The sequence below is a fragment of the Telopea speciosissima genome, chromosome 4 (genome assembly GCF_018873765.1).
Source record: "Telopea speciosissima isolate NSW1024214 ecotype Mountain lineage chromosome 4, Tspe_v1, whole genome shotgun sequence".
NCBI classification, from domain to species: Eukaryota; Viridiplantae; Streptophyta; class Magnoliopsida; order Proteales; family Proteaceae; genus Telopea; species Telopea speciosissima.
The window spans coordinates 70,018,797-70,040,173 of NC_057919.1; the positions used below are offsets into that span (position 1 = coordinate 70,018,797).

The following is a 21,377-nucleotide window of genomic DNA, read 5'->3' on the forward strand; positions in this document are numbered from 1 at the left end:
TAATCATTTGGGAGCTGTTGCTGATTTATCTTTATACTTTGCTTTTGTCTAGGGTTATGAAAATCGGAATCGAGGACCAAAAAGGTCAATAGCAACAATCGGTCCAAGAAACCATAGAATATGGATCTGAAAACCCAACGATCCAGTGAGAAAAATCCTAGGATTGGTAGATTGAAACATCCAGAATTATCAGTCACCGCCAATTCTGATTTTTTGAACAGTGGGTTTGTCAAGTGCTAGCATTCCTTCGCTTTTGCTAATAAATATCTTTATCTGAGGAAAGGCCATAATAGACTAAAAACCTTACTGTGAACGAAGGTAAAAGCTTCATTTCAGAATCCTTCAAATTTAACATTGAGGCAGCTGCCAAGCAAGCAAAACAGATCTGTATCCAGACAGCCCAACATGTTACTTTCTACCAAAAAATCTTTTTTTGGGGAGGAAAATTCTGCCAAAAGAATCATGTTAACAAGGGGGCTTCATTATGTTATAAAAAATAAATAAATTACAAGAAACCTTAATAGTTGCCTGCAAAATAAATAGATCTACTAGGGCAAATTTTGCTTTTCTGATTACTATTAGGGAATGAAGTGTTTTTGCATGACCAATTTGAAGGCTACATCAACTGATTTTACAATGTTGTCAACTGGAAAAAAAATAGATTTACAAGGAACATGCAATTAAGCTATAGATCTGAATCAAAAAGGAAAATTGTTAGCAAGGAAGCAAAATTGCTGATGTGCCTTCACAAGTCAATCACGTTGATCTTACCTCTTCCGTATAGTCGTCAGGTCTATCAAGTGCCGCATGGTTGGCCTACCATGTGGGCAATTCCAAGGAGACTTGAGGCCAGACAAATGCTCAAGTATCTGAAAACCCAAAAAAAAAATGAAATAAGTATCCTGATGGTCTTTGCCTCTTACAACTAAATAACAAAGAAATTCCATGCATTTTTATATTGGACCAACACAAAGACCTCAGACCAAATATACATAAGCATCAAATGGACTGAACAACCCAACCGTGACTGGTAGTCCACTCTGGCCTCGGACAAAATATGCATCAGCATCAATTGGACTCACCAGCAACTCAGCAAGTTAAATTACTGAACTAGTCTAAAAGCTCTATTCTCTACTGTATAAAGTCCACAAGATTACCAAATTGACCAGGATTAACCCAAGCACTGCATTAATTGGGTCAACCACCAATCCTGGTTTAAAGCATTGTAACCATGTACCCCGGAAAAAATCGAACCATTCATTGTAGGCTCTCTAGTAACTACATGTGGCAACAAAATACTTGGAAACTAATTTATTTTTTCTCCTCAACCCTGCTTATTTGAGTGTTCAGCTTAAGACGACAATATAATCGTAAGTTTTTCTCTACGAAAAGCCTAAAAGAAACAACCTTGGAAACATCATTACAACAGAGGACTGCATTGACAAAGCATATTAAAAAATAAAAAAAAGGCATTAAGATGTAGAAAAAAAAACAATTTGTTACCACTGCTTATCCCAAAAGCTCAAGCCGTTAAGGGTCACAACAATGTAAATCAACACACAACACCCCCCATAGGCACGTGCAGCCCAAACACACACACACACATGGCTTTGGATGTGACACCATCATGTAGCACCAAGAAGGCACAATACAAAACACAAACCCCTTGCACTTACCAGGGATCGAACACTCGACCTCCTGGCTCTGATAACATGTTACAACTGCTTATCCCAAAGGCTCGAGCTATTAAGTAAGGGTCACAACAATATATATCAACACACTACACATATTTACTACCTTTTTCATCTCATTTCGCCCCAGCGGATCTCCAATCATAACAGATGAACGGCAAGCACGCGATGCCAGCATAGCACGAACCCTTGATGGACAAAGAGAATCTGAAGTGTCCATTTTGTAACTACTAATCATCGAGCACTCCCCTTGACTATCAGCAAGGGTAGATATGAGCTCCTTAAAATCTGTTTCAGGAAAGGAAGCAAATTAGTGCTTGGTCATCTCATTCATCCGCAAACATACGTAAGATATTAACTACTTAATAGATATAATGATGTTTACATCTTTATCCAGTATCTTTACTACAAAATCCATGACGAAGAGGCTCATCAATTTGCATCTTCCAAGTTCCAATTGATGGCCCATATGCTCCACTGCACAACAGAAAGCTAAGAATCCTATCCCATCACTTGGACATGAAATTCAGTAAATTCTGTCCTGCTTCAAAGAATCAGCTCATAGATGGCAAGGATATTCATCTATGTAGTTTTTGGGCAGTTTACATCTCAAGAATTACCCATCAATTCTAGACAATGTATAAACAGGTATGCATGCTTGGTATTTGTGAAGTAAGAAGCCACCATTCAAATATGAGGAATTCATAATTTGTAAAACAGTTATTACCTTCAGCTCCAAAAGTTATGTTTTTACTGAAGGGCACAGCTTTTAATTTAAATTGGCAGCCAGGAGGAGCATGTACATCCTCTTCCAAAGTAAATCCATTTTTCCTAACAATACAAAGACCAAAATGCTCAGGAATCTTCACAAAACCAGGAAGAGAAACCAATAAGGGAGTAAAAGAAAGGGGGGAGGTGAGGGGAAAAGACCATTTGAAAAAGGATATCAAGAGAAGAAAGAGAAGCATGAGCTGTTATTGTTCTACAACTTAATACCTAAAAAGGAACTTACACAAAGCATAGGTGAAATAACATAGTCTTTTTTTTATTTTTTTGGGTGAATTAGTTTGTCTCTATGTGAAATAACAGAAAGTTCATTGTACAACAGACCACAAGAGAAGAGACTGCAATTCAAATCTCATCAACTTCTATGCAAAGTGCTCAGTGCACTTTAACAATGTTTGTACTTGAATTTCGAAGAGAGAACTCATGTATAGATTCATACATTCTGTAAATTTTAATATTTTTGAATGCCCTCACAATTACAATGAAAACTAATCATTTGAACGGAAAAAAAATTAACATAGGAATACTCAAAATACAACATGATAGTTGCATGGACATTTTTATACACCATTGTACTCTGTAGACATTCTCTTATTCACCCATCAAACAATTCCCTCAATACAACAACAGATGCAATTCACCATTGATCATTAAGGTGAATTTGGGTTACTGAAATGGTTTGACGTCAACCATTCAAGATGGAGGATATTCGGGGGGAGCAAAAAGTTCGGCACTAAAAGATGGTAGGTGGACATTGAAGTATGGAAAAAAGGGGAGAAGAAGAAGTTCAGCAATCAATTCAGTGTTGGATAATAGGGTAATTGAAACTCAACCGCTTTACAACCATGGAATTATCATCTTGTATTTCTGGGTCACTTTCACTTTTCTTTCCATCTTTTGTTACAAAGAAGTCCTGAAATGTTTTCAAATACTAAACATATTAATTAGATTAGTAATTTGAGTTTGAAAGGTGAGACATGAAAGAGACCTTATAGCCCTCTCCTGATAGATTTTCACATAGCAAGCCGGGAGTCCCCTGCCTCTAGGACAAGATGGGATTTACAATTTATTGCCTAGCCAGAAGAAGGGATAGAACTCAAGAATCTCCCTACCTTCTGATCAGTAAGGATATGCGGAGGAGGAGATCTTCAATCAGAACAGGACGGAGGTAAGCTCTATTCGGCCCGGAGCATTGATTCCCCATAACGAATAAGCTAGCTCTAAATACAAATTGCCTATCCAGTGCTCGACTAGGTCCCCCAGTTCCTCGGCAGCACCTCGAGGTGCATTTGGTTATCTTACATGATTGTCAGGATACTGCAATTTATTAGTCATGTGCATTGACACATCCTCCACTAGATTCCAGGAAAAAGATCATAGATACTGCCAGAAAGTATGAGTTGGATGGTCTGTAGATCTACAATGTTATTTGCACCGCATAAGCAGAACAAAATAATAATATATAACCTAGTACAGCATAACAATTATTGTTTATAGTTGCTATGCCATGAGAGAAAATAATCCAATCTTAATTTTAAAGGGACTGTAATGACACCTCTATAGGCGTATTTAGAACACGTAACGTTTTGACTGCCCCCTTGTCTTATTCCCAAAAGTTCTTTAAATCAGAGGTAAAAAAGTGTTTTAAACTAATTTGAAAGTGTACTCTATTGTGCTTTTCGAGTAGAAATGTGAAATGACAAGATTTTACCCTCACTGAAAGAAGTGTGTTATATCACAAGGGCAAAAATAAAGGTTACAAATTATTTGACACCTTTAGGGGTGTCAATAAGAAAATAGCATTTTTAAAATTACAAGCGACCACAGCCAGAAAAATCAGGTTTGGAGGATCGATAGAATCTCCAAAGCAGGTATCCTCAAGTTCATACAAATGTACGCGGAGAACAAAATTAGTGATTAGGACAAGGAAACGAATATATATATGGCAAGGGTTGGGCACACCACTCGCTTTCCACAAGCTAGCGGCATGCACCAATGGGGATCACAGGATGGGCTGGGCAGGGGCGTGAATCATTTCACAGGGGATGGGCCAGTGGGGACAGAGACAGACACATGGCTGGGCAGCATTATATATATATATATATATAACTATCATTAGTCAAAAGCTAAGTTACACACAGCCTCTTGAGGGGCATGGATTAATCAAATCAATTACCTAATGAAATAAATCTGGGGCAGAAATACAGCATGTTGCATACACATAGGTTAGCTACCAACAGAAGACTTAAAGAAAACGCAAAAGTAATCAGTTTAGCATTAGAAAACTGACCCCTTTTTTTTATCTAGTGTTTTCCATACGAAAATTCTACACTGATAGTGGTGTTTTCAGCTTCATAAAATGTAGTGACTACCCATAGAAAGGTTTCACCAACTCTCATAAAATATTAAACAGCAATATCTTATAGAACTACTTTTCAGAATGGTTAATCAAGTTAATGGTATCTGAATCCATTACATGGAAAAACAGAAAGTAATGATACATCTCAGAAGTTTACAAAATATACAAAGGTTGCTTGTAAGAGGGGGGAAAAATGACATGACAGAATCGCAATTAATGTCCACCTGATTATATCCATATGCATTGAAGCTACAACTTCTTCTTCCGGAGATAGCTCCAATCTCATTGGCCTAAAATGAAACTTTTGAAAGTAATCAGAAAATAACATTAGAGAAAAAATAACTTTGCTCAAAGGGGAAAAAAAGGAAAATGGATGAGATAAAATCGTTGATTGAATGCCCCACCCATCTCATCAGCAAGTTCCACTCCAATACAAGTATAGGGGTCAAAAAATGCTTTAAAGTTATTATCAAATTATGAAAACCAGCAAATGACATTACATCAAATATGTAATAGTAGAGACCAGTGGCCTCATTGTAATTTTTCACAACTTTGGGGAAACTTTTAACAAATATAACATGCCAATTTTGGTTGAAATTTGATCAATGAGATGGAGGATCCTTTATAACATGGACTCATTCAAAGTCTCAAATGTGTAAAGTTTATAACCCTTATCGACCACTTATTTAATTAATTGTATATGCCTTAAACATATTCTACCATTCCACATGAAGTAGAAAGAGTTGGTTGCTAAAGAAGCTTTAATTGAAGCTAGCATGTCATCTTGATATGGATAACTTCATGCCTTCATCCCAAGAGTTTTTTTTTTTTTTTGGACAGGTAGTGGCAAGGAGAATTGAGCTCAAGACCTCTAATGCGAGGTATTGGTCCTTGCCAACTGAGCTACCCCCTTGGGGTATCCCAAGAGTCAACAAGCTATCTTCATTTCATCTTTCTAATTCATTATGTCTGTCATCAGTCAGAATCATCCTTTATCTTCCGCAGAGTAAAAGAAATTATGAGTTTGTACTTCGTATACATTCAATCTTATCCCAGGTGATACTCATTTGACCACAGAGAGAATTCTTGTTACTTAGAATTTCACCTTCAAAGAAAGAAAATCTTATATTCAGAATCAGACAGAAATATCCTTCCTGCTAGTATACATGATGCCCCAGGAAGTATTGATACTGTTCTTATAAGAGATAGGAACAGAAGAAAAGGTCAAACTTATTAACATGCTTCTGCTGAGATGCCAACCTGAACAACTGATGGATTATCCTCTGTATGCTATTAGTTCAGTTTTCTTAATTGACATTTAGTAGATTTTTGTAGATTTTTTTAATTGACATTTATTGATAAATCCAATATCTTGCATCCCCTTCTCCTTTTGAACAACTAATTGTTAACATTTTGTTTCTGAGTTTAAATAGGCTGATATGGTAGCTTAGGATGGTTGAGATCTTTGTTTTTTCTTTATTACTTATGTGATGGACAGAGAGAGGAAGTTCTGGTATCATTAATGAAACTTAGCTTTAAAAATTGTGGATTCCCACGGTCACGGCCTGGATGCTATTGGCTTATTGCTTGGCCTTTCTATTGCTGGTTCTATCCTTCCTAGGGCTTTCTTGCTGTGCTCTACGACTGGTTCCAGGTCCTTGTTCCCTCTTCTGCTGGTTATTATTCTGCACTTGCATTACAATCACTTGAACTCTCTTCTGATGTCACCTAGGCTGGGGAAAAGATCAGTTTTGTTCCTTGCATCCCCTTCTCCTTTTGACCTGAGTTTTGATTTTGTTCACAAGTCAATGGGCATACCTAACCCTGGAATCTCAGTTTGAAAGAGTCTCTACCGAGAGATATAAGTTCATTTGCAGGTCTGCAACAGTAACCTCCACCAAGATCTATTTCAATGATTTTTAATATTTTATCTCTGGAATCTGAATCTGATACTTGCGAATTTGGTAGTCCTACGGGTAGCCTTTCAAACCCTAAAACCTCAGGGAGATTAGTTAAATATTTCCATAGATCTGAAAAGAAAGCTCAGTAGTTCTGACCGAGAGGTTGAAGACACAGAATTACAGAAGTCCTCCTTTTCCAAGTTACATTCTGCTTTCCCAGGTGTGTATTTATAAATTCCATAAAAGACCTCCTTAGCAAGAGATATGTCCCACTGAACCCTAGTTCTAGTTTATATTTTCATAAGGGGCCAGAACATTGCCATAATATTTTGTCAATCAGAGTTCTGTATTATGTGTGCGGGGCCCTAGGTGACCAAATTAGGGTTTGTAAAACCTAGCTTGCATCAATAGGTGATCTTATAGATATTCCCCGTCAGTTTTAATTGTGCAATATATCAAACAACATCCAACATTTCATGTTCAATGAAACGAACAATAGAGAGAATATAATGTATGCACAATACACTCTTTACTTACTGCAGTAAAGGCTGTTGGTTCAAGATGGTTGACTGTGACAGTCGCTCGAAATTGTGTTTCTCATCTGCAGCATGCTGTTCAAAGAAAGAAGTCTCAAACTTCACTTCTATTCAAAGTAGACATCCAGAAATACTTTTCAGACGAACATGAGGACAGCTATGGAGGAATTCACAAAGACAACTAAACAAGTAATTTTCTTTTAAAGCACAAGATGCTTCGACAAAAAAAATGCTTATTATAGATTTGACAAGAGAAACAACCTGATCTACAATAAATAGGTCTTCATCTATCCTTCCAATGATAAAACCAAGATTGAACTGCCCAATAACCTGCAAAACGAAAAGTGTTGCTTATCACCAAATTTAATTTGATTAACATAAATGAACTGATGAATATATGAAACATCACAATCTAATTGAAGCAGTAACATTGGTGACTCCTATATCCAAAAAGGACTTACAAGTGCAACTTCTAAATTTTTTCAGAACTTATCATAAAAAAAAATTAGATACTTGTCAAAACTTCCCCACATAAACGAAATACAAAATTTCTTATTTATTTTATGCAGATTGTCTATTTGGACTAGATTTAACAGTGGATCACCTAATCTAGATGGGAAGAATCATGCTTCACACCAAATATTTGTTTCTATGGGAAGCAAGTTCCAAGTAAATGGCAGACCCTACTACTCTACTGTTATTACCCTTACACAATTGGTTTTGGCACTTCTGGGATTAGCTGGGTTACTCATACTCACTGACCTTTTGGTGCTCGGCTTTCAAATGATTACGTCCAGAATGGATATTATCTGTAAACTTTACCCTTAACTGTCTGTTGTTTGGATAACAAGTATTTTACATGGTATTCCGAAGATCGTTAGTGTTCCATGGAGTCAGTCAAGGAAAATGTTAGGAGCTTATTTAATTGTAGCTGTTTATCCATAAGGAATTAAAGGAATTCATTACACAACCATTAGGTCTGAGCGGGACAGCATAGTTCTTTTCAAACTCCCATCCAATATGCAGGAAGAACATGACACAAGACAATTTTAAGATTCTGCTTTCTAGGTAATGAAACCAAAGAAAACAATCTTTCTATCATCAATGTTTATCAACAATTAAGGCTCAACAATGAACGATGGAGAAGGGAATAAGACTGATAAATGCAAAGCAAAAACTAAAAATTTGAGATACATTGTTTCAAGGGAAAAGTTCTAGAAACTCAATCAAGTGATATCTATAATCCAAGAAAAATCTTTAAGCAATGCAATAAGAGGATAAATTAAAAGGGTTGATTGAGAAAGATAAGATCTCTCCTACAAACAAGGAGGCAATCAGCATAAGTTGTAAATCAATAGTGGGAAGAAACTCAAATCTTGAACCTTGATCAATGTCCCACAACTTCAATGAATAGCTTGATAAAGAATTAAAGAATAATTGCCAACAAAAACCGATTAAAATTAAGGAGAAAAGATTTGAAAAGCAGATAGCAGAACAAGATCATAAGAACTTCAATGCAGCCAAGGAAAAGAGATATCCTGCAACTACAAGAACCCATAAACTTCTTCATTCAATAATCACAACTTTCATTGTAACTGACCAAAGATCTCTTCCTGTACAGCTTATTTTAATCCATAATCCTCGTCCGACTAAAAACATAAACAATTTCAAAATGACCTACTTCATATGTAACTAATTTAAAACTCCTAATACTATTCCAATTGCAATTTTAGCAACCTCCATAAATGCACAAAATCTCCTATAAACAAATAAAATTTAGCAACTCTTTTTTTATTTTTGGTTGCTACCATTGATGTGGCATTACAACGAACCCCCCCCCCCCCGGCGGATGAAGACAGGATTCAATACGACAACCTGGCGACAATAGGCAAAAGTCCCTACCAGCTGTGCTAGCTGACAACGTCAAACAACTTGAATATAAAATTCAAATCAACCTCCTAATGAAATTTAAAATCGCAAACAGAAATCCCAGCATACACTAACACACTGTTGTTAGTAAATTGGATTTGATCCCAAACAACCAAAATTGCATGATCTTAGTATTGATGGAATGCTAACTGAATACTACAAACAGCACCAAAATCATGCCAAATAGAAAATTCAAATCAACCTCCTAATGAAATTAAAATCACAATTGGTTTTGGCACTTCTGGGATTAGCTGGGTTACTCGAACTCTCTGATCTTTTGTGCTTGGCTTTCAAATGATTATGTCCAGAATGGATACTATCTGTAAACTTTACCCATAACTGTCTGTTGTTTGGATAATGGGTATTTTACATGGTATTCCGAAGATCGTTAGTGTTCCATGGAGTCAGTCAAGGAAAATGTTAGGAGCTTATTCAATTGTAGCTGTTTATCCAAAAGGAATTAAAGAAATTTATTACACAACCATTAGGTCTGAGCGGGACAGCATAGTTCTTTTCAAACTCCCATCCAATATAAAATTCAAATCAACCTCCTAATGAAATTAAAAATCTCAAATAGAAATCCCAGCATACACTAATACACTGTTGTCAGTAAATTGGATTCGATCCCAAACAACCAAAATTGCATGATCTTAGTATTGATGGAATGCTAACTAAATACTACAAACAGCGCCAAAATCACGCCAAATAGACAAGTTTTACCTTTCAAAGATACAATAAAATTGAAGGAAATAACTCAAATAATAAGTTAGAAAGTCAAAAAAAAAAAAAATTCCATGCAAAACCATGCGTAGGAAACCTCCCTTGAATTGAATATGGACCATCGAAAGAAAGAATCACCCCTACTGAACAATTGGGATGTTCCTACATTAAAGAATTATCCAAAAATCTCCCAATTCAGTGGTCTTGATTAACATCCAATAGACAGCCGACGGCCTAAGCTGCACTACTCGCACAATGAACTGCTCATCTCTAGCAGAGAAGGGGCAACATACAGAAAAAGCAATGCTAATTAATGCCATGGGGACCCAGCAAACCCAGGCAGCAATGCACTACAGCAGACGAAGGAAATTGAACAGAATGGCAAGACCAGTGAAGCTTTTAAAGACATCAGCAGCAAGTAAAACACTCATAGTATGTCTATGTTCATGCGTGTGTTATGTGCATGTGCAGCCACAAGGGCAAGTATGCATGTGTCTGAAACAATAAAAGATGCAGTCTAGAGTTACAAGTAACAGGTAACCTAAAGCATTTACAGACCAGAACATTAGATTCCATCCATCTACCCCAGTTCCCAGTCAAAGCAAAAATAACTGCATTTATATTTGCAAGAGCTTTGTGTAAATGAATAAATCTTGTTCCTAAGTGTTTGTTTCAAGTGGCAGGTACTAACTCAACCCAAATGCGTCCATTCTTTTCATCACAATACCAATTTGCATTTAGTGAGATTTGGCTGGGGGATTCTGATTTGGATAACAAAAGTGGCTTATCCAGATACTCACCCATCAGCTGGATGATCTGGATTTGATAAACCATTAACATGCTGATGCAGATTCATCACCAAAATAAGCTTGTTTTATTAACAATAAGTCTTGGGTTTGGTTACATACATGTTCGGCCTTTGATCCCATGGGTTTGTTATGTAATAAGCCACTTTTATGGGCCTAAAATATGGGTAATTAGGTTGCATACGGGATTCCTTACTTAGTTTTATTTTTATGTAATTAGTGCTCATGTGATCACTTAAGTGATCATGTGACTTGGTTAAGTAGTCATGTGACTATTTAAGTTAGGTTGGGTTAGGACTCTATAGGTCCAACCATGTTTTGAGTGTACTTCCTTTGTTATTTCACTTTCCTAGTCAGTTAAGGTTACCTATTAGGTTAAGGATTGAGTTAGGCCTTTCCTTTTTAGTGTAGGAGACTTTTTTTTTTTTTTTTGAATCTTTTATATAAGGTTGCAAGGGGGCAACTGGGCAAGTATGGAACACGAATTTTGATATTAATGAAAAGCTTTTGCTACTCTTCTTGCCCATTGAAGATTTTTGTCTTGTGTTTGATCAAGGCTGGTGGGATTGGTGTTTGATCCAATCGACGCCTTGCAGTGGGAAGACCAGGTGGTTCATTGGTGGGATTGGTGTGTGATCCAATCGATACGTTGTGGTGTGAAGCCCGAGTGGTTCTTTTGAAGCTCTACATTCAAGTTCTAGTTCAAGATTGGATTTTTATTCAAGTTCTACCTTCAAACAAGGTGCTGCCAAGATATTTCTGCCACTCCAGTGAGTTTGAAACATCCCCATCCCCATCCCCATCCCCATCTTTCTTCTTCTAATCCTCTAAACCACCAAACCCTAACATCCCCTCCATCACTAAACAACATTCCCAACCTAAATTCAGCCCAAACCAAATCAGCCAGCAAAATCCCTCTTTTAGATCAAACTCTCCACCCGTCCCTATAGCACTCAATCCAAACCCTAGCCCCATCCTCAAACTCTAAACCCTAAATTCCCCTATTTTACATTTTTCAAAAACCCGAAATTGCTGTTAATTCAAATCAGCATACTTCCCTCCAATAAAAAATCTCAGGACCTTCATTGTTAGACTCCCCTACCTTGACTTGACATAACCCTAACACCAAACCCTAACCCTAATTTCACCAAAAAACCCTATTTTGACTTAGCCGATTCACCTGTTCATAACAGATCCTGGTTGATTGGTCTAGTTGGTCTTACCAATCTAGGACTACATTACGTGCCATAAGACCTTTTGTACAGCAGGCTTTAGTGAGAGAACAATAAACATATCGGCTACAATTAAATTTCTGCGCCAGGAAAATGATTAATAAAAACAAGGGGCATATGAAACAACCTTCATTCTACTAAAATCCTTTTTATTGAAGAACCTTTCCAACTCTGTAGTTGCGGCAGATAGAGCCCTTGCTTTTCGCTCATCATTTTCTGGTTGAGAAAGCTCCACTGTTGCCGCAGCATAGCACCTAGAACTGATTATGACATGGCACAAAATTAGAACATGAAGAAACACTGCAAGAGATAATGGACCAAGTTCTTACATTTCTACAGAAAATTTAAGAATTAACTAACCTCTTAATCCTTGTGCTTTCCTCTGCTAAACCACTGGATTTCATTCTTGACTGCTGTTTCCTCCTTGTTTTTAGATCTTCGACACTAAAATGCAAAGTAGAACATATCTCTAAACCAGAAGAAGCCACTGGAGTATCCAATACTACATGAGAAGACTGTAACACTGACACTGTGTCTGGAAGGTCCTCTGATATACTTTCAAGACCATCACCAGACAACACATTTGCAGCCACATCAAGAGGTAATACTTTTTCTTGATCTTTTAAATCCTCCTGTAAACGAAACAGATAAGATAAGACGCAAAGATTTCTCAAAAAAACAGGAGCAACAACCAGAATAATTTCATGGCTGCAAACAGATCATTCAACTCATAAACTGTGAGGCCAGAGGTGACCAAACATGCTAAATTTTATAGCAAAAATTGCTAGAAATTTGTATTTAAGCGGTGTTCCACCAAGCCAGAATACAGTTACATAATTAGTCATTTATGGTAATTTTTTTATTGGCATAATATTAAAGCTTCCAAAAGTCCATCTAATGGCAGCCTAGGGTTACATAATTAGGCTGCTAAGGCCCACTCTCAAACAAATAAAACAGTGGCAATTCTGTAATTTCAAGACAATTCTGGACCCTTTTCAACAGGTAAATAGACCCTGCACTGAAAAGGTAAATAGTTATGGACAGGAGGGCTTTTATATAATGGAACTTTCCCGTAGGCACCATCTAGAAAATGGAACTATCAGAAGGGGTGTTTTAGCAAATAACATAATTCTGCAACCAAACACAAGTCGTCCCTAACCTATCAATGGAAGAACATGGTGTGATTCAAATCGAGATAACTCAACCGATAAGACTCTGATCAACCCAAAAGGCTTGCCTCTCAAAGGCATCTTAAAAAAACACACAATAATCATTCAAGCCAGCAGCTAGAGAAATTAATAAAAATCCCTGAACTTGGCTCTGGCAGAACCGTTCAGTCCAGTCTGAACTTTGAACTGAATCTTGCAATAACCGGAGTCTTTTGATCCCAAACTCAACAGTGTGGGTTGCTATCAGCAGAAACAGCATTACACAAAATCTCAGGTAAAACCCAACTGGTACAGTAGCTTTGCAGGTCTTTCTTCGAAGCCCAGCTATACTGCCAACAGCAGAGCATAGTTCTAAAACTCGTCTCGACTCGGCGAGATCTCGGCGAGTTTCTCGGTTTTCTAAGAAACCGAGACGAGATGGCATACGGTACATAATAGTGCAATATCTCGCCGAGATCTCGGGTTGACCCATGGAAATGACCCTTCTACTATGTATTTACTTACCTAACTCGACATATCTCGATCAGATCTCGGACCTCGGGTTGACCCATCTGTATTTACTTACCTAACTCAACAGAACTCTTATATGCTTGCTGTGGAGCACTATATGCAACATTACAACAACACTATGTCATGGGAAGACTATGTGACACTAGAGGGGACTGAATACTTGATTCAAAGTCATTTTATGTGATGATAGTTATAATACTGTTAAACAGTTTGATGTATCACTTTAACATTTTTAATTCTTATTTAAGTTGTTTAGCTATTAATTGAATGTTTTGCTTGCTTTCTATTACTTAATTATGTGTAGAGTAAGGTATTTTAGTACGTCATCGCCTACCAACCTATGGTCCGAATTGAAACTCATATTTGGACTTTGTTTTTGCAAAATCTGATAGTGTCATTGTGTTTAAATGGCCTAAAATAGGCTGAATACCAAGTTTCAGATTCAAACTAGGTCTAAAACCCACCGAGTTGAGGCTTCGAGTCGGAAAAAAAAATGCACCAACTCAGCGAGATCTCGACTCGACTCGGTTTTTCCAAGGGCCAAGTTGGTACCGAGACCCGAGTTTTAGTACCTTGCAGCAGAGTAAAAAGGTAAAACTGAAACAAAACTTGACCGCATAAGGTGAAACAGAAGAAGAGACCGAAGAAGAGAAATCTCGGTTCCCCATGAACTGAAATTGAAGGTTGCACATCAACCTTCACTGGTTTGCCCTTCAAACCAAGAATTGAGATCCTATCTCAACCATTTAAATTAAAAAACAAAAAATAAAAAACATTCTACTCTGTTTTGCAGGATTGTTTACAGCAGTAATTTTATTGACTAAACTCCATTGGGAAGTTGGAAAGTTTCTTATACTAAATTACTTATTATCCCCTTACCCAAGCAATAACATATTTAAAACACTTGCCTAAACTAAACCTGCAGTTCAACCCCCTTGGTTAAGACACAACTCTAACAATGAAATAAAACCCAATCAAACATATACTAGCCCAAGCCCTTGAGACCCATTACAAAATTGTAAGCCACTCCCAAATTTTTCAACAATTCTATATTTCTAACTACATCACCATCACTAATACGAGATATGGAGAGAGGCCAAGCAGAAAACACCAAAGAAAGATTTATTGAGTCATTAGTAATCTCCAACTAAACAAAGATATAGTGTTATTTACGGTTTCTTGTCAGTTTGAAGTTGCTGGAAAGATTTGCTTGATTGCCAACATGTAACAGCATAAGATTTGATTCAGTTTAGCAGAAAAAAACATTAACAATAACCACTTCTGTCAAAGACCCATATTAAAATATGATAATTTTATAATTCAATCAGGTGATAACATGAGTATAATTCCACATACCCCTCCAGATCCTAAAATGTAAACACCACCTCTAGAAGAAACTGGAGTTTGTACTTCATCACAAACAATAGATTCTTCATGATACTTAGAAGGCTCATTCTCAAAGATCTCACCAGAATCATCGATCTTGGGGGGACTAGCCAGGGATCTTGAAGATGAGGCATGCATCTCAGAATGGCTTTTTCTTACTTGACAGCGACTTGGTTCATTTCTTAGAACAGGCACTTCAGACAATTTTGTGCTACTATCTCCATGCTTCCTCTTATTCACAGTAACAAACTTCATAAGTGATGATTGAATAATGCCTGAGCGACTAGATGAACATAAATTTTCAACAGAATCTTTCCCTACAGCTCTTAGAGGAGATGGAATGTGTTTATCAACAGAAAAATGAGGTTCAGTTCTTAATGGCATATTACAATTGCCAGAACTATCACCCTTTTCAACAGCATGCACTCTAAGAGAGAAGTCCTTCTCTACCGGACTTTGGTCCTTAATGTGGACCATTCCTGATCTTTTATAAGACTCATGAATATCCTTTTTTACAACTTTAACAGGGATATCATTCTCCGTAGTTTCTTCTTCCATAATTTCTCTCTCACAACATGCTACATCCTTACAGCTGTAACCTTCTGGAGATATTTCTTGCAGTGACATATGTGACTCATTATTTCCCACTTCCTGCTTAGGCTCCTCGAATTTGTTAATAGAATAACTGCAATGATTTGAGGAATATATCTTTTCTATAGCCTCTCTTAAAGAGTGCACAAGAGATCCCTCATCAGAAAAGAATATTTTCCTCTTATCAGGAGTTACATTAACATCATATGCTCTAGTTGGGACAGTAAAGTTCATGACTACAATGGGATATCGCTTAGAGTTTGAACTCTTATATAATTCATTCAAAAGCTTGCTGACTTTAGGCATATCCACTGGTCGGCCATTGACAAAAAAGAATTGCCTATCTCCCAAGTTACGTCCACTGCCATGATCAGGCTTGGAAAGAAAGCCCTCAATCATGCAACTCTCTGATATTTGTATACTCAAAGGCTCTAAACATGAGAAGGTCTTCATGCCAAATACTGTTATAATGTTATCTCTAATAGAACTGCTCCCTTGAGTATTAAGCACTACTGATTTTGTGCTCTTTCCAGTTGTGTTGGTGCAGACTAATCGAACTCCTTTAGCAATGAGAGCATATGCCTGCAACTCGGGAAATAATGTAATCAGGACATCTCAAATAATTCCATAAACACCATCAGGAAACATAAGCGGGAAATGATCACATGCAAGCAGCTGGAACAATAAGATTTTTCTTCTCATCTCATAAATAAAAGACCTTTAGTAAAGGGATAAAAAGAAACACCAAGTAAAGGCCCTAGTATACTATAACACAGACCACACTTACGCTACTGAACTATACAAAATAATGAAAAACTAATAATAAATCCTTCTGGCCCAGGGACTTAGTCTCCTTCATGGTCAAACACTACCTTCTCTATTCTTCATTATTTAGAGGAATGTAATGTTATGTTAGTCTTACATAAAAAGAACAAATTCCAGCCCCTCACATGACAATTGTCAATAATTTTTCAATCTTCAAGGATTTCTATCCTCTGTGATTGAGACTTTCTTCAAAGAGGAAATGCAAACTATACAGTAAATGGAATGAAAATTAAGTAGAAATTATTAATTTACTATCAAAAGAATTTATTGTAAGCTCTGGGCCTGCTTTCACATAGCTCAGGGCCAGGTTTTGTGTGTCCTCTATATTGATTGGGGGTCTCAACCACCTGCTCTCCTTCTTTTTCTTTCCCTTCAATAGATTCGTTTTAAAAAAAAATAAAAATTTGGTGTAAGATATATAATCCTTCAAAATGAAATATAGTTTAAAGTTCTACTGCTTGATGAACATAAAAAAGCCTAACAAGGCACCACAACAACAGACACTGGGAGGTAGGGGAGATACAAAAGCAAAATAGGATCTCACATTCAATAGCGAAATAAGCTTTCCATATTCTTTACGGATATTGCGACTAAATTCCTTGCTCCGCACTGGCAAAGTGGAAAATAATTTATCAACAGTGACAGTGGTACCAATTTGGCGTGCTACTTTCCTTTCAGATATTAATAGACCTGAACGGTCGAAGGTCAAGTGTGTGGCTACTGGTTCATTTTTCGTTCTTGTCTCGACAGTTAAATTCCCTAGTGCACAAAGAGAGCTGAGTGCCTCCCCTCTGAAACCAAAAGTCGTCAATGACTGGAGATCAGGAAAATCATTTATTTTAGAGGTATGATGCTTGAGTGCAAGTACCTGTCACACATTAGAACAAGCAACAGATGCAAGTCAAGTTTGGAAATAGTACTAGGACTAACAAAAGAACTACCCATAATGCACTAAGCTCAGAATCTCTATCACACCTACAACAAAATGGAACCAAACCCAAACCAATATCATTATGGGTAAAATACCTTAAAATTACTGGGTGCAATGCCACAACCATTATCGATAACCTTGAATGATTCTTCACCGTAATCTTTCAAAGTAATCTCAATACTAGTAGCACCGGCATCCAAGCTGTTCTCAACCAACTCCTTCACTGCCGAAGAGAGATCTAGAATTACTTGTCCTGAGCAGATCCTATGAACTACACCCTTATTTATAGGCTTAATGGCTGCAGAATTAACTGCCGCTCCCTCCATAGAGAGACAAGCAAATGAAATCACATAACCAACAATCAATTCAGATACTTGGAATCACAAGCTCTCTAATTCATCCGAGTGATATTGACCATACGCAACTACCAGTGGTACTTCCTTTATAAAGTGATAAACCCTAGATTTTTTACATACATTAAAGACTATCAAAACTCGAACAACAATTTTACCCTTTCGCGGGATACAACCTAGGAGAAGGCGATGAAGAACGAGGAATCAAACGATGTCGCTGAGTTGCAGATATCGAAAGCAATTGTCATTGAAGGAGCTCATTATAGACATACATGATGGAGATGAAGAAATTAGCTGACAATGATCGTTTTAAACAGCTTTTTGCCGCCAATAAACCAGAGATCGACTTCCGATTCTTAAATGGCGGGACAGTGATGTTGAAAAGCTTCTTTGAACCCTCGGAAAGCGCAGGTAAGAATGAAACTTCGAGATTAAAAAAATATCCTAATAACATAATAACAGCCCCGCTCAAGCGCGGGCGCGGCAAACTCACCCAGCCGTCGATTTCGATGAGAAATGTATACTTCCGTCTAGGGGTGTCAATCCGGTTTTGGGGTATTGGTTTGGATCCTTAATGGTTTTAGTTCGAAGGGGTAAATCAAAACTGCACCAATAAGCTAATCGATTCCAAACTTGAGATTCAAGACATTTAACTAATGGGTGGACCAATTTTGATTCTTAAACGGTTCCAAGCATTCCACTCAAAATTTGAATAAAAATTCTCTAATACATGCTGCATATATTTAATAATGTTATAATAAAACACTAATTTCAATCACATGTGATATGCTTGAATTTTTTTTTCTCCAATCACATAACTAATCTATATTACCTCTTGTTTTGTATTAATCAAAAAAAATAAGTAGGAACACCACTACCCTCATTAATTATGATTATTTTAAGGTATGTTCTTACGTTATTATTCCCAAATAGACCTTAGAAATTTATGGCCAAATCTATGGTAAAATAGTATATGAGACAAGTGGTACCAAGCTACCAGTCAAAATTGAAAAACTTAAAAAAATAAAAAGGTTTGACCTTAGCTCTTATGACCTTGAGTGTATTTTTACCAAAAAAAACAAAAGACCTTGAGTCTTTAGAAATAAGGTTAGGATGTGAATTTATTCCGGTTCTATCGGTTCCTAATTGGTAAATTCGGATCCGGACCAATAATTTATCGGTAGATCCAAAACCGGATCAATAAGCTATTGGGTGGGTCAGTTTTGGTTCCAGTGCGGTTTACAGTTCTAGTCCAAAATTGACACCCTACTTCTATGAGGGCAAGTTCTTGAGTTATGAGCTTGGGAGCAAAATTCAGCCGAAACCTATCAAAACCACCGAGTTGTCTTGGTTTCGCAAGTTTCCGAGACGAGTTATGAGGAGAATTTAAAAAAATTCAAAAACTTGACCAGGTTTCGATGGTTTCGGTCCAGGTTTCAACCAAAACAGTGGTTTCGATCGAAACCTGGTCGAACAATGGAACCAAGGATATAAAATCCCAGGTTCCGACCTTATTGTTCATTTCTCTTCAAAAACTCATCAGAAAGTGGAGGATTTCGATGGTTTTGACCTTTGAGACCATTTTTTACCCAGTTTTTTGCTTTTTTGCTGGAATCTTGCCACAAACTTGCTACCAACAGCTTGAATTTGCAATCCCTACTCCAATTTGGTCATCTCTTGAAGAAGGTAATAGTGTGTCAAATCCAAAAAAAAATCATTTTCTTTTGTACTTTTTTAATAAATATATGGTTGATTGTTTTCAAATTTTTATATATGAGTTGCAATGGCCTGATCTACAACTCTAACTGAGCAGGTTTTTTTTTTTTTTATAGTTGAATTATTGTTAAATTTTATGCTCATAAATGTCATTTTCTTACAACATTTATTTGAAAAAAGTATGTCATATATATATTGGATGATGATCAATTTAATATATATAAGACATCGGTGGCTGATCTACGGCATGACAGTGTCAAATTTTTTTGTTTTTATTTATTTAATTATATTTTTTGAATTTTAAAATATAATTGCTGAAATTATAGAAAATACATAATAAATAACATACCACTTTAGTGTTTGTATCAACGCGTATATTAGTAAACTTGGGTCAATAACCACAAGTACCATTTGAGTGATTTTTTGGTGAAATTAATTCATGGATTGTGTTTAAAATGTCAAAAAATAGGCAATCTGCAAAAAAGCAGACCTAAAAAACATTTTTTTGGGGTTGAAACCATGGTTTCCCCATCAATGGGAAAAAAAAAACCTGGTTTTGACCAAAACTCGATTTTGGCCAGGTCGAAACCTGGTCGTAACCCGAGTTTTTTTTCTTTGGTTTTGGGTCCTTCACTGATGTTACTGCCAACTCGCCTCAACTTAACTCGGTATTATTTCAAGTAAATGGAATCGGTTACATTAATATTTTTTTCGAGTAATTTCAAATTGAGGAAGTGCTTTCTCTCAGGAGTATGGCTCATGCACGCATGCAAGGGCCAATGGTATAGCACACGGGAGCATCAAGTGGGGCATCATTTGCACATTTCTTGGCGAGAGTGGTCCCCATGTGTCTAGGCATGGTATAAGTTGTACACTCCTGAATAAAAAAAAATTCCCTTTCTAATTATTTGTAAGGGAAAGTTTTCACACACGGTTGTGCATGTGAGAGGGCGGAAGTTTCACGATATTAATTAATGAGTAGGGGTTTATCAGTTTATGACTTTTCCAACTCTTTGTGAGAGGAGACACGACCGTGTATGGTTACACGGTCATGTATGAAAACTCCCCCCTTATTTGTATTCAAGGACTAAGCCAATCCTTTGACAAAAAGCTTTGGAAATTGTGTAGAGGATATTGAGAACAGTGGAAGGGTATTGTCAATTTCGTTCAATAGGGGTGGGAGTAATAATAATCCTAGAAAAGTAGATGTTTTCTCCACCCCCAGTGCAAGAAAACCTTCATCATTTTTTAAAGCCATACTTATTACTAGTCTGCTTATGTATGTCTTTTATAGTTACTTATCTTAGAATCTTTGTAGGTCTGGTTTAGTTTCTTTAATTTGAATTAAATCATCCCTCCATATTGGAGCATTTTGAGGTTTCTGTTGCACATGTTTATGCCCTTCAAACGATTTTCTCGCAATTTATCCAACATTGTAACTACTTCTAAATTAGCTCTAATTTGTTTATTAATTATTATTTTTTTAAAATTTGTACCACTCATACATCTCAACGTTTTATTTCAATTACACTAAGTTTTGTTTTGGTAGAAAGAGGGCTATTCATTCATGCACGTCCAACGCCAGAAAAACACAAAACATAAACTGGATAGATAGCATGACAAGCACAAGGAACCCGTACACAGTACCCGGGACCAAGGAGTGGAAGTCGATCCGATCACACATGCTATTGACCGGGTCATCCAGACTAGGGGATGGGTAACAACCATTTCCCTAGGTAATTTGCTATTAACATAGCTTACATAATAAAGCGCATGCACTAACGTCTCATATAAATAGACCCCATCTTTTATGACGCATGCTAGACAAAACACTGGAATCTTGGTTACCCATGGCAGACAGACAGCTGACACAGAGGTCGGAAGCCAATAAGAGTCACAGGTAGCATGCGGCAGGTTCGTGATGGGCCTTGCAGTT

The 21,377-nt window shown here is 36.9% G+C and overlaps 1 protein-coding gene across 1 annotated transcript; it reads right to left on the minus strand.

Annotated features, from left to right (window-relative positions):
* Nucleotides 1-548: 548 nt before the first annotated feature.
* LOC122657442 (DNA mismatch repair protein PMS1) lies at nucleotides 549-17,982 on the minus strand. Its single transcript, XM_043852145.1, has 11 exons — nucleotides 17,468-17,982; nucleotides 16,986-17,309; nucleotides 14,996-16,198; nucleotides 12,321-12,592; nucleotides 12,088-12,220; nucleotides 7,535-7,603; nucleotides 7,275-7,348; nucleotides 5,061-5,126; nucleotides 2,419-2,522; nucleotides 1,798-1,979; nucleotides 549-869 (listed from the first exon to the last, which is right to left on the minus strand). Exons 1-11 carry the CDS (start codon nucleotides 17,696-17,698, stop codon nucleotides 768-770), a joined length of 2,760 nt encoding a protein of 919 aa, XP_043708080.1. The 5' UTR covers nucleotides 17,699-17,982; the 3' UTR covers nucleotides 549-767.
* Between the last annotated feature and the right edge of the window lie 3,395 nt (nucleotides 17,983-21,377).

Excerpts from the sequence above, each read along its gene's own strand:
- LOC122657442 (XM_043852145.1), bottom strand. The coding sequence starts at position 17,698 with ATGGAGGGAGCGGCAGTTAATTCTGCAGCCATTAAGCCTATAAATAAG. Across the intron at positions 16,199-16,985 it reads AGCTTATTTCGCTATTGAAT|GCATATGCTCTCATTGCTAA; the intron begins GTGAGATCCTAT and ends CCCGAGTTGCAG. Across the intron at positions 1,980-2,418 it reads CATAACTTTTGGAGCTGAAG|ATTTTAAGGAGCTCATATCT; the intron begins GTAATAACTGTT and ends TTCCTGAAACAG.